We start from the raw sequence: 13,141 nt of genomic DNA, 5'->3' as shown, positions 1-13,141 counted from the left end.
CATATGTAACATAGCAGTCACCAATTCAGCCTTTCTTTTGACAAATGTGACTCATTGATACTGACGCCATTAGACATTTTGTGCGGCCTTCACCAATATCTGTCGCCAGCTACCCCATCAGCGTAGCCAGAAACCCGATGATCCCCCTAGTCACCACTAAGAAACTTTTGCCCAGAGGTGATGCTTTGTCAACTCATTTCGGTCATCCCTCTTCCTAAGCTTGCGCTGATGCTCATCCGCACCACCTGACTGGTCCCATAGTCATGAAGTCAGTACCTACATGTGGGCCAGACCACAGCACAGCAGGACAGAAGTTTCCTTACAGAGCTTTAATGTGCTACTCACCTCCTTTGGGTGTCAGAATATAAGGAGAATTCAAAAAAATGCGTAGAAAAATCTTTCCATCTTTTCATGTCATTTTTCCATAACCTTGTGGAAGCACTCTCATGTAGTGCTGTATCGAGATTTTTGCAGAAATTAACTGTCAAGGCAGAGTTAGTTGAGAGAGGGCATCCTGATCAAGTATTGGCTGCCGTGATGTGCCAAGGGGCTGTCTTGGATTTAAACAACCCTAATATTCAGTATGAATGACTTTACTCTTTTTACTATCCCTGGGCACCTGCGATTCTAGAGAAGGTCACTGATAAAAATACTCCGGACTGCCAGGCAGAGTCTACCACAATGCATTAGGATCAAGAACCAGTGAGAGGATAAATCCCTCCACCGTGCGAGCACTTTCTGGTCTGTCCAGACGTAATGCGGTTTTATTCTCTGCAGTAGCCTGGAGCATCCAACCAGTTGCTATCATGTCCGTTTTCACTTACAGTGTGCCCTCTGTGTGTGAGCCGAGAGCTGTGCTCCTGGGGGATTCAATGGCTGATTCTTTGGAAGTAGAGCACTAGGCCTTTCTTTTGAGGTCACTCTGGGTGAACCCGACCCTCCAACTTCTCAATGAACTGTTTGCACTTGCAGGGACCCCAAGATTGTCCGGAGTGGTCATTTTCATGCCGGGTTCCCATTTGGCAACTTAAATACTCACATTAAACCTCAATTGACTTCAGTCTTACCAGAGATGTTCGTTTATGCTACGAGAGATATGTGCTAGCGCTCTTGCTGGCTTGATGCCCAGAGGCTTGGCTAGAAGCACGCTGTCCGTGCGTCCCGTTCCTACAACCCACTCCTCCTTCCAGGGTTGATCTGAGACCCCACGTGTCTGTTCATGTATGTGCTTCTGTGGAGTACAGACCTGGGGTTAGTTTTCCCAGCTTGATGAGTGAGGAGCTACTTATTAGAAATTCAGGTGGGTACATAGCATTTTTGTAGCCTATTTATTTGGTAGGATCATCTTTACAAATAAGATTCCTGGCTCCCAGCTGAGTTTGAATTTGCTTATTATTTTCTCCCTTACGTATAGTATTAAAATACATATTCAGAGTATCTTTCTGTTCCACTGGCTGTTTGTGGTGGTGGTGCTATGTTTTTGCACATTACATTATCTTGGGAGGCAGATTGTGTTCAAGTGCTGCAAGCAGAAGGGATGTGTCACCTGGTGTATTACACAGCCACTGCTTAAAGAGCGTATGGCATCAAATGGAGACTAGCTACTCCAGGGCCCTGCTAGGAAGCTTAGGGGCAGCGAGGGAAGCACAGTGCAGAAAAGGAGGGGGTATGTTTGCACACCTGGGTACAGCAGTCTGTGTCCCTGATTGTACGCGGAGAGAGTGTTGATTGGGTACAGGATGTGCTATCTGTACTTTCATGAGACCTGGAAAGACAGTGGGGTATGCATCTGGCTGCTCACTGCAAGGTCACCAGTTCATACCCACCAGCCATTCTGAGAGAAAAGGACGAGGCTGAATCCTCCAGGAAAGATTTACAGTCTCGGAAACTAGGGATGCTTTGAATCAGAATCATCATGATGGCAGTGGTTGTAGAAGAGATGGAGTGCTGGTCCAAGTGGGGTTGTATTTGATGAGAGTCGTGGCAGAGTGAATCACCATACTGCAGAAGTGACATAGTAGAAGAAAAGTAGGAAACATAGTGACCGCCAAGGAAATCCCTAATGGTCTTGTGATGTGCTTCAGAAGTGGCATAAGAAAGAAATTGTCAATTAGGAGACATTTTTCATCCAACCACTTACAAGCATAACTTTGGGGGCCCAAAATGATCTTAAGTGAAATGAGCCAGACATCGGGACTGTGGATGGGCTGGCTGACCTTCTGTTTGTCCACGGGAGAGACGCCATCGAGGAAAATGACATCTCCATTGCTTGTTACTAAAGAGCACCAGTCAGGCCATAGGTTTCTGGTAGGCACTCACTTCCTGCTACTAAGCAATGCCCACCAATCGGAATTCTGATACCATCAACAAATGGATCCAGGTCAACCACATACTCTTCCAATAATAAATGTCAGAGAAGAAACTATGCCGTGGCATTGCCTTCACCACTTCAGATGGGGATTACACACACTCTGATGTTCGTCATCAAAAGTCCTCTCTCTTCCTGCTTCTGAGATGGCTCACTTTCAAGGGAACGGAGAACCTGACCCATCCCCGCCACTAGTGTTTCACACTCTTGGCATGGCCCCATCCAAATATTTGGTGGAAGTTATATAAGCATGGATAGAAAAACCTGCTGATTAATATCACTTTGTCACACCTAACCCCTATGATGTTAATGGGGCAGGCTTTGAGGCAGTTATGTTGATGGGAGGATCTGCCCTACCTTGATTCAATCTCCTCTGAGACAAGAAAGTGATGAAAGAAAAGACCAGAAAATCAGTTAGGTGGCATCCTAACTACCACCATGAAAGAACTGGATGTGCAGCGTGTCTTTTAGACCCGGGGACTGTGGGCTGAGAGCCCTCTAGATGCAGTTGAAAATTAAAGCCTGAACCCACAGGTGTTGAAAGGAGACAAGGACCTTCTTCGAAAGCTGACAGAAAAAGCCTGCACATGTGCCTGGTAGCCTGAATTTACACTTCTATCCTCCTACCCTGTCCGAAAATAAATTCTCATATCATAGCCCAAAATGTATGGTCTTTCTGTTGTAGCAGCATTGGGTGACAAGAGTCAAAGATGGACTCAAACGCACTAGCAGTTAAGAGGAGGGTGCTGGCAACATTGTATCCTGTTGCATCACCTGAGTCCACATCAACTCAGTGCCAGCTCTCTGTCACTATCTGGCACATCCTCCCCAGTGATGGTTAGGAAGACAAGGAATAAAACTTAAAAGCATGTACTTTCTAAGCAAAACCTAAACGCGTAACTTAGAAAGGCCTGTGCTTTGCACATATAAAGCACTTAGGAAAGGTAGGTGTTGACTTGTGCTGTCAATCATGATCATGTGCTAATAGAAGTATCATGACGGCAGATTTCCCCCCACTGGAATGGCACAGCCCAAGCCCCGACCAGGGCAGTGTTGGAAAGGGAGGTCCGCCTTCTTCCCGGCATAGTTCCTGTTTGTAATGGATTTGTCTTCATCACCTCTACTTAGGGTCAGTTCCTTTTGATGTGAATCTTATTAAGCTTACTGGCCTGGAGGCAGTTCTCCTCTTTATTTTTTATTTTTCTTGCCTTGAAGACTTTAATTCTAGGAAGCCAGGAAATAAATGAACCAATCGGGACCGAGCTAACGCAACTTTGCGAGCGTGCCAGCCAACAGGAGGTAAAGCACCTGCCTGTGTCTGAAGCCACTGTGGACCGGAGAACTTGATATCTGTGTTTCCCACCAGCGTAGAGTTGATTCCAATTCATAGCAACCCTTCTATATCGACACAGGTTAGATCTGTTCTTCATGATTTCTGCACATCTCTACGGGAACAGTCTCATTTCTCCTGTGGGTTCGCCATTAGCAACCGAATGCTTAGCCCACTGTGCCCCCAGCGCTCCTTGCATATGACACTTGACCATGCAAGATGGAGTTAGTGGACCTGTTGCTTTGGGGTCAACTCCTGGCGACCCCATGTGGCTCAGAGAAGAACTGCACTCTGAAAACGTTTTCAATGACAGATATGTCAGAGATAGGTCACCAAGCCTGTCTTCCAAAGTACCTCTGCCAGGACTCCAACTTCCAACCTCTTAGTTAACATCCAAGTACATTCGCCATTTATGCCAACCAGGGATTCCTGCACCAATCTCTTACTTAAGACTCATTGCCACGGTGTTGGTTCCACTAATCTCCACTCTATAGGAAAGGGTAAACCTGCTCCCGTGGGTTTCCAAGACTGTAACTCTTTATGGGAATAGAAAGCCTCGTCCTTCTCCCCGAGACCGGCTGGTGATTCCAAACTGCCAATCTTGTGCTTAGCAACCCAATGCATAACTATTATTCCACCAGGTCTCCCCTGCACTGATCACTAGGAAAATATGAATAGAGATGTATTCTTAAAGGTGGAGCAGTTGATTCAGGAAGCGGGTGGGATGGAATAGTTGCTTTTATCTATTTGCTGATCAATAAGTCAGATAATGCAAAAAAGAAGGGGAGGAAAGCTCAAATAAGAGTTGGATGCCTGAGTTGTTTTGCTTTTTGTGTGGTGGGGTTGGACAAAGTCTGTGAAATTGGGAACTCCCTTAAATATTCAAGTTCTGAATGAGTACAATGCCGTGTTCTGAAATTCCCATTCTTCCCGAGGTTCCCTGTAGTTTATTATGGTCCACAGAGTCAAATGCCCTGACATCGTCAACAAAACAGAAAAGGAACAACTTTCCAGCATCCTCTGCTTCCAGCCAAGATCCATCTGACATCAGCAACGTGCTCTTCTGAATCCAGCCGGAACCTCTGGCAGCTTCCTGTCAGGGTGCTGCTGCAACACCTGTTGGATGATCTTCAGTAAAAGTTTACTTGCGTGCGCTCAGTGATACTGTTCTATAGTTGGAGCATTCTGGTGGGTCGCCGTTCTTTGGAATGGGTGCAGATATGGACCTGTTCAGGCCAGCTGGCCGGAACACTCCTTGGCGTCAAAGATGGCAACATATGCCTTACATATTTTTAACATGTTGTCAGGAGAGAGCAGGCCCTGGAGAAGAACCTCGTGTTTGGTAAAGCAGAGGGGCAGCCACAAAGAGGAAGGCCCTCGTGGAGATGGATCGACACCTTGGCTGCAGCAATGAGCTCGGACACGGGAACCATTGTGAGGATGGCATAAGGTTGTGTTATGTGTTGGAGCTGACTCGCTGGCACCCAACAACATAACATCAATATTCACAATATGAAATATAACCTTTGACCCAGCCATCTGAGGTGTATTTAGTTTTGCCTTCATATAAATGCTAATTGCTTCTAACACCTAGTCGGTGCTCCGGAAAGTCATGGTGGCAGATGATTGAGTTATCATCCTGCCATTTGGGGAACATGTTCATTCCCAGCTCTGCAGTGACTTCCGTGACTCTTGTTTTCCTCCGTTCTCTGGGTGAGGAGGAATCAAAGTTAGAAAGCTATCAGATGCATGTTTGCTCACGCTCTAGTTTCGGTTTTTTTTCTCTAGGTAAATTGAAAGAATGGTCTCTGGTCCTCTACGGCACCTCCGTACAGCCCTATTCACCCACCAATGAGTTCCCCAAAGTGGAGCGTGTCCGCAATAGCCGAGTGGAGGATCCTACGGATGACTACGGGACAGAGGATTATGCAGGTGAGCCATCTGCCCTGGCTACACGGTGTAAGTGGATCACCATTACTCCCAGGGGAAGAAGCCTCAGCCCTCATACTGATATGTTATCCTCCGTCTCTCCATCTCTGATTCTACTCACAAATATTAGATGCCGGATATACTGGTGCATACATCGAGTTTTTTCAGCACATTTTCCTGCCATTTTTGGTGGTAAAATTGGGTGCCTCATCTGATATTCAAGTCAGCTTATACCCGGGTCTATAAAAGTATGTGTTTTGCAGTGTATATTTTATGGCTGTCACATTTTTGGAACTAGAATGGCTAGTCACTCTTCCAAGATGTGTCTAGGTCTTTTAAAACCGCCACACATTGGTGCCTAGCTGTTTGCACCCCCCAGGGCCTCCCTACATTCTTATCTTTTATCTCCTTTTTTAAATGGCCTTATGTTCCATTAAAGATATTGTTATGAGTATTATTGCTGTTATGAAATATTCTCAAAGCACATATTTAAAAGACAACATAATACAAGGGGTACCCCCCCCACCAAAATGGGATTTTTTTCCCCCAAAACTTATGTATTTAAATTTTTTTTTATAAAACCACCGTTATCACCTTCAAAGTCCTCTCTGTTACACTTAATACCTTTGTCAAATCTATGACTCCATTCTGGAAACATTTTCAAACTCATCTGTCTGGATGGCTGACAGCACCTCCCTCATTTTTTTTCCTTCACCTCTTCCATGTCATCAAGTCTCTGTCCTTTCATGTCCCTCTTCTTTCGGGGAAACAAAAAGAAGTTGCAGGGAGGGAGGTGAGGTGAATAAGGTTCTTGGGGCAAGAGAAGCATGCTGGTTTTTGCCCAAAACTGTCACACTGAGATAGCTGTGTGGTCCTTTTTTTGTCCGCACTGTTACGCCATCTTTTCAGAACCTCTAAACAGAAAGCTCAACAGTCCCACCTGGTGGCATGAACTTCAAATGCACTATCCCCCTCACATCAAAATAGCAAATGAACATTGTCTTCATCTATTTCACTTGATGAACTTTTCGGGGGCAAAGTGACGATGGCCTCTTTTACTGGCTTGATTGAGGTTTGCTTTTGGGGTCATAAGAACAGCACCATGTCTTGTCCCAAGTAATGACCTTGGACAAAAAGTCTGGTTCTTTCAAAGCACAGCAAGTTTCCACGCCACACTCTTTTTCCTGGGCAGTCACAGTGACCCTTCTTATTCCCAAATATTCCATTAAAATTCTCTGAACCGAGCTCCAACATAGTCCAGGTACCTTCCCCATCCCTTCAATGGTCTTCGAGCACAAATGCAGGAATTTTGTCAACATTTGTGGATGACGGACATCCAGAATGAGGTTTGTCATCAATTTACATTTCACTGCCTTTAAAATGAGAAAACCACTCATGCACTTGAGTTTCCCCATAGTGCTGTCCTAGTAAGAAACAACAGTTTCTGTAGCATTTTTCCCAAGCAGGAAACAAAATTTCACAGCTGCACGCTGTCCCCTTAAATTGGCCATATATTTTTATATCTATAGAACATATACTTCCTAGTTTCATAGCAATTCTCCGCCACCCCCATCATTTGTCCAAATAAGTTTTAGAATGTTTTGTTAAGCCTCCTTTAAAAATGTTTTGGAACTAATCGTGTTCACATGCAACCCCATGGGCAGAGTATGTTCTTTTTTCCATACAGAATCTTTCCATCCAAAACATAGACCATATCTCATCTTCCTGAAAATTTTTATTGTTATGCCATTTTCTTTCATATTTTGATTACAATTGTGGTGGGAAATCTTCCATGTTTTCTACCTAGTATATTGGCTGTGGGATATTTGATTAACTTACTCTCTAATTTATATACTGTAGAATTAATTTTCTGGATTAGTTTAGGTACTCTAGACCTATCAGCAGTGACTATTTATCTTCTCCTTCCTAACACATATGTGGGAGCCCTGGTGGTGTCATGGTTGCATGTAGAGCTGCGACCTGCATGGTCAGCAGTTCAAAACTACCAGCAGCTGCTCAGGAGAAAGACAAAGCTTTCTACTCCCATAAGAGTTACAGTCTCAGAAATCCACAGGGGCTCTCTGTGAGTCAACATGGACTTGATGGCAGGGAGAATACATATTTGGTTCCTATCATGCTTGGATTCGCCACAGCATCCAGAATGCTTACATCTTCATGCACTAGCTGCCTTCCAGTGAATTCCAACTCATAGTGATCCCATAAGACAGAATTTTCGTTTCAGAGACTTTAAATCTTTATAGGAGTTGATAGCTTCATCTTTTTCTAGCAGAGCAGCTGGTGTGTTTGAACTGCTGACCTGGCAGTTAGCAACTCAATGCATAAACGCAGTACACCACGAGAGCACCTTAAACTTTATTGGAAGTGATGGATTACACCTAGCAGACAGAGCCTCCCTTACTTGAGAGCTGTTTGCTGCAACACTTTAATGTAATCTTAGAAGGAACCTATTTTCCCCTGAAATTCCCTGAGATCTTTCCCCCAGATACTAAAGAAGTACCGTATGTACTAGAGCATAAGCTGACCCAAATATCAGCCAAGGCACCTAATTGTACCACAAAAACTGCATTAAAATGTGCTGGAAAAACTCAGCTTATCCACGAGTATATACGTTACTTGAAAACTTGCCTTAATAGTATCTTAAATATTTTTTATTTTAATAAATCATTTTATTGGGGGGCTCTTAAAACTCTTATATTAATCCATACATCATTTGTATCAAGCACATGTATACATGTTGCCATCATTTCCATAACATTTTCTTTCTACTTGAGCCCTTGGTATCAGCTCATCTTTCCCCCTCCCTCTCCCATGTCTTAAATAGTCTTCTTTTTTTACCCCTTGTTTGAAACTAGCCGGAACCCCAAGAGCACTGAGGGGCATCCTCAAGGTTTCTTTCCCACCTTTTATGACCACCCAGACCAGTGTCTTGATCCGATGGGAAAGGGAACTGGAAGGTCCATCATTTCTTTTCTTTTCTTTTTTAATCATTTTATTGGGGGCTTGTACAACTCATCCCAATCCATACATCCATCCATTGTGTAAAGTACATTTATACATTCATTGCCCTCATCATTCGTCTTAAATATTCTTATGCTCCCTTTAATTCTAAGGCCTACCCACGACTCGGTGATTGGTTAATTTGATAATTAATACCAATTGAACTTACCAAGGCTAGATTGGGTTTGTTTGAGTGTTCATCTTGTGCCTAGGAAACCAGTTTTGTCTTCTCCACTATGAGAAACTGTATCAGAACCCACTGATGAGATCTCAAAGGGTCCTACTGGCATGCCGCCCTTCCAATTTGGGAACAACCTGGATTGTGAACCAAGTGGGAAATGGCTCATACAACTCTGTGGGGGAAGAGGGGGTTCTCATTACTGCTTCAAACATCCTCATTATTTGAATGTGAACTTGTGAGGCACCCCGAAGACAATTACTTCATTGCTCTCCTTCAGCCTATGATGCAGACTGCATCTGGAAGCGTTTTATGTCGATGCATTAAGTAACACTGAACATGGGCTTGAATGTCTTGTCACACAGAATCCTTTTGACACATATCAAGAATAAAAGTTTGGGGGTCTGTCTTTCTTTTTTAGAAGTCAGCTGGTAGAAATCTAGGTACTTTTGAACCTCTGGCTTCAATCGTTATTTAATAATCAGAGGCATACTAGAGACCAAGAGACCCACCGCTGGCTGAACATCAGCCCCCACAGCACTTCTTCTGTATTCCATGGAACGTGGTTAAAAGGTCTGCCACATGATGTCCTAGCTGTGGAATTCCACTCGGAGATCCGTGTAAGGCTTTAGGGGGAAATAACCAGCGCTGTCAGATGATTCTTGGGATTAGTCAGAAATGTATTCCCAACCCTCGGGTGTTTTGAATGACTCATTTCCATTCTGATCGGGAGGTCTTCTCTAGTACATGATTTACCACCACGAGGCAGGAGACCCAGACAAGGAACCAGCATGCACCTTGATCCCAGCTCTCACCCCGCCCTCAACACTGCGATGGTGGACATGCCTTTGGAACTTTGGAAAAATAGGGCTGTTTTCCCCCTCCTTAAGTTGGGTGAGAGTGCATACAACATTTTTGAAGTCATTCCATTCTAGCGCTCACATTGTATGCCTCCGTGGTGCAGTAAGTTCTGGATTTCAGACGTGCAAGTCAAAGCACCTCTGGTGCTCTTACTGCTGTGTGTACATTTTATGCGATCGGGACTTACTGCTAGTTAAGATGGCGCGCATACTCCATGGCAAAGTGCTTAACGATGATGAGACCACGTGTCCCCAAATACGGAGACGAGGAAAGAGGACACTGAAACGGAGAACTGTAATAGCCTTCTCATCCATGCCGTTCCATCAATCACAAATCGCCTCATCCTCCGGCCAATGGCTTGGCTTCTCACTGTGCGTACTCGCTCAGCCTTACGTGGAAGCATGTGTTGCCAAAAATATTAGGAGCCGCTGTCCTAGATCCTGAATTCTTTAAGCTTGTTCACATTTTTAAAAAATTTCTGGGGCCCTTGCTTTGCTTTTGCCCTGGCTCCCGGGTAAGATGCAGCTTTAAATGCACTACCTGTGCCTAAAGTACCTGCTTTGCCACCCAAGACTAGATGCTGACAAGTGTGGGCCAGGTGCCGTAGTGATGCTGCTTGCCGGCTACGGTGCCTCCGAGGTACTCAGGGGATGAGCCAGGCAATCTGCACCCGGCCTTGAATAATAACCTTTCTTTCTTTCCTGTCGACAGCCATACTTTTTATTTTTCCATAAATCCAATATTTTCACTGTTACACATATTCAATTGCACAGGGCTTTTGGATTTCTTTTCCCCTGAAGTTATTATGACGGTGTTATTCATTGGGCTTGTGAACCATTTGCTACATGCCACAAGGCACCGAACATGCTTGAAGAACAGGGTGTGCACTTTTGGAGCTTTCCACCCAAAGCCCGGGTTTGTTTGTCTCTGGCTTACAACCACAGTGAAGCATCCAGAGCCTAAGAAGATAAGGACTGGCTCAGGCCGAAGTCAAGGGCCGGCTGACCTGGGCTGAAGGCATTTTGTGGCAGTGGTCTGTTCTGCTCTGTTTTGCGCAGGCCCCTGTGACCCGGAGTGCAGTGAGGTGGGCTGTGACGGGCCGGGCCCGGAGCACTGCAATGACTGTCTCCACTACTATTATAAGCTGCGGAACAACACTCGGTAAGGGGAACCCGGGGGCACTGGGCGTCGTGGTGCCGCGTTGCTGTTTTCACACCCTGTGGATGAGAAAGCTCAGCAGACCAAACGTGGCCCTTGGTGGAACCAGCATGACTTAATAAGACGGGTGACCGAATACTGGCGTTTGCTCACCCCTCCACGAGCTGCGGATGGAGTTGCGGGTAACACAGCTTTTCTTCCTTGTCATCCCACGACGCAGGATCTGTGTCTCCAGCTGCCCGCTCGGCCACTACCATGCTGACAAGAAACGGTGCAGGAAGTGTGCCCTCAACTGTGAGTCCTGCTTCGGGAGCCACAGTGACCAGTGTCTGTCCTGCAAGCAAGGCTCCTTCCTGAGTGAGGACACCAACAGCTGTGTCACGCACTGCCCCGAGGACCTCTACCAGGATGTCAGTGAGTTGATTTCAGATATTGGGGTTTCAGCAAGGAGAGGGGGGTTTGTCTTTAAGGGAGCAGCCTTAGAAGGGGCACGACTCCTCTCTGACTCTAGGCTTCGCTTAAGAAAGTGGCAGCTACCCTTAGTTGTTCTGAAGAGAAGAGTTCAGAAGCCTGCTGTACAGCGCCACTAACCTACCTGTGTCTGGGATCCCTCAGGACCACCCACGCTCAGGCTCAGTGATCTGCTAGAAGAACTCAGACTCAGCATGTAGCCTGCCTCACTCATTCATGCTCCAGGTTTGTCACAGAAAGCAGCATGCAGGGTCAATCTGCAGAGGGAAAAGGTAGCTGGGCCAAAGCCTGAAAGGTAAATGGTGGCTTCTAGAGTTTCCTCCCAGTAGAGCCAAACCAAGCCCACCACCACCCAGTCTATTCTGACGCATAGGGACCCTACACAGGCGCCTGAGCCTGGGAATCTTTGTAAAGCAAAGAGCCTCCTCTTTCTCCCCGATGGGGTCACAAATGGCACCGGTCTCATTCTCCCTGCAGTAATGTGTAAAATGCCATCTAGCGAGACGCTCTTAAGAGACTCAGCACTGAGGTTTAACTCAGAAGCTGGCCGGGCAAGTACCCTCTGCCTGTCAAGAACCAAAACAGGTAGGTGTTTAGCATGAACCATGGTTTCGGTGCCAGGAAACCCTCCTTCTTAAGGAACACTTCCCGAATGCAAGTTTTCAGGTGCCAGCAAGGACAGACTGACCTTGTAAGCATGCCTTTTACAAGGAAGCCTCAAACCTCTTCTGTTCTGCCCAGCAGCAAACCAGGGCCAGCCCTCTGCTTATCCCAGTATACGTTTCAGAAACTGAAAGGGGGGAGAGAAAATCCAAAGGACTGCCATGTACTGTGGAACCCCGGTAGCATAGTTGGTTTAGGAGCTGCTAATTCTAAGGTCAGCAGTTCAAACCCACCAGCTGCTCCGAGAGAGAAAGGTGAGGCTCTCTTTATTTCTGTAAAGTTTGGCAGTCTCAGAGACCTCAGGGAACAGTTAGACTCTGCCCGGGAGGGTCACAGTGAGCTGGAGCGGCCTCGAGGCGTTTGGGTTTGAGTTGGTTTGGTATCCATGTGATGTAATATAATGTAGGGTGACCCATTAATGAGGGCCTCTGCACCTGGTGTAGGGATGGCCTGACATTGACCGTCTGTCTGTTGGGGAAGTCAAATGAAATCAAGGTAGAGACTGGATTGATCCGGTTCCTACATGGGGATGACTTTTCTCCTAATGGAGAGAAATTATTTGAAACATCCAAACAAAAATCTGCCGATTAACTTACAACTTCACAGAGTCTGTGCTCTTAACTGTGATTAATAAACAGACAATAGTTCTGCAGGAAAACATTCCAACGTGACACTGAAAGGACATACGTGCTCTATTTTCAAGCTCTGGGTAGCTTATCTCTACAAGGTGTCTTTCTCATCATGGGATGGGAAAACACTGAATTTTGTTTCTCCACTCAACCTCAAAAAGAGAGCCAACATAAAAAAGAGAGATAGAGAGAAGTTATTAAATACAGTCGGTTAAGATTCTGGAATGCCTGCTCTTGCATCGTAGGGCAGGTGATTCTTTGTAGAGTCCAAGGAAGGTCTTTCTTTATGAGGCACTCAACACCTGCCAACTTTACAACAACGACAAGTATCCACCAGTACTTACTTATTTGCCCCCAATTTTTAAAACTTGAATCACAACTTTAATAGAGATGTAGACAATGGGGTGGGGTGGGAAGTAGAGACAATGGATCCCAGAAATACATGCAATTCCTATGGAGAAGAGGAGAGATCAAAATTCTGTCCAGAACCTTAGCCCCAGTGTTTTATTGCAGATCATGATAATTGAGCTACTTCT

At 45.6% G+C, this 13,141-nt stretch overlaps 1 protein-coding gene and 1 non-coding gene across 5 annotated transcripts in view; one reads left to right on the top strand and one right to left on the bottom strand.

Moving 5' to 3' along the window:
- The window catches only part of PCSK5 (proprotein convertase subtilisin/kexin type 5), a 516,123-nt gene that overhangs the window by 311,168 nt on the left and 191,814 nt on the right, over window positions 1-13,141 (top strand). For all 4 annotated transcript variants that reach the window (XM_075560524.1, XM_075560523.1, XM_075560525.1 and 1 more), the window contains exons 14-16: window positions 5,487-5,630; window positions 10,743-10,845; window positions 11,063-11,256. In XM_075560524.1, the coding sequence (XP_075416639.1) occupies window positions 5,487-5,630; window positions 10,743-10,845; window positions 11,063-11,256 (441 nt within the window). The remainder of the gene's footprint in view (window positions 1-5,486; window positions 5,631-10,742; window positions 10,846-11,062; window positions 11,257-13,141) is intronic.
- On the bottom strand, window positions 8,485-8,604 carry LOC142460579 (small nucleolar RNA SNORA61). Its single transcript, XR_012786758.1, has one exon. It is a non-coding gene; the product is annotated as a small nucleolar RNA SNORA61 (small nucleolar RNA).

This window comes from Tenrec ecaudatus, chromosome 10 (assembly GCF_050624435.1).
Source record: "Tenrec ecaudatus isolate mTenEca1 chromosome 10, mTenEca1.hap1, whole genome shotgun sequence".
NCBI classification, from domain to species: domain Eukaryota; kingdom Metazoa; phylum Chordata; class Mammalia; order Afrosoricida; family Tenrecidae; genus Tenrec; species Tenrec ecaudatus.
This window is presented reverse-complemented; position numbering and strand designations above follow the sequence as displayed.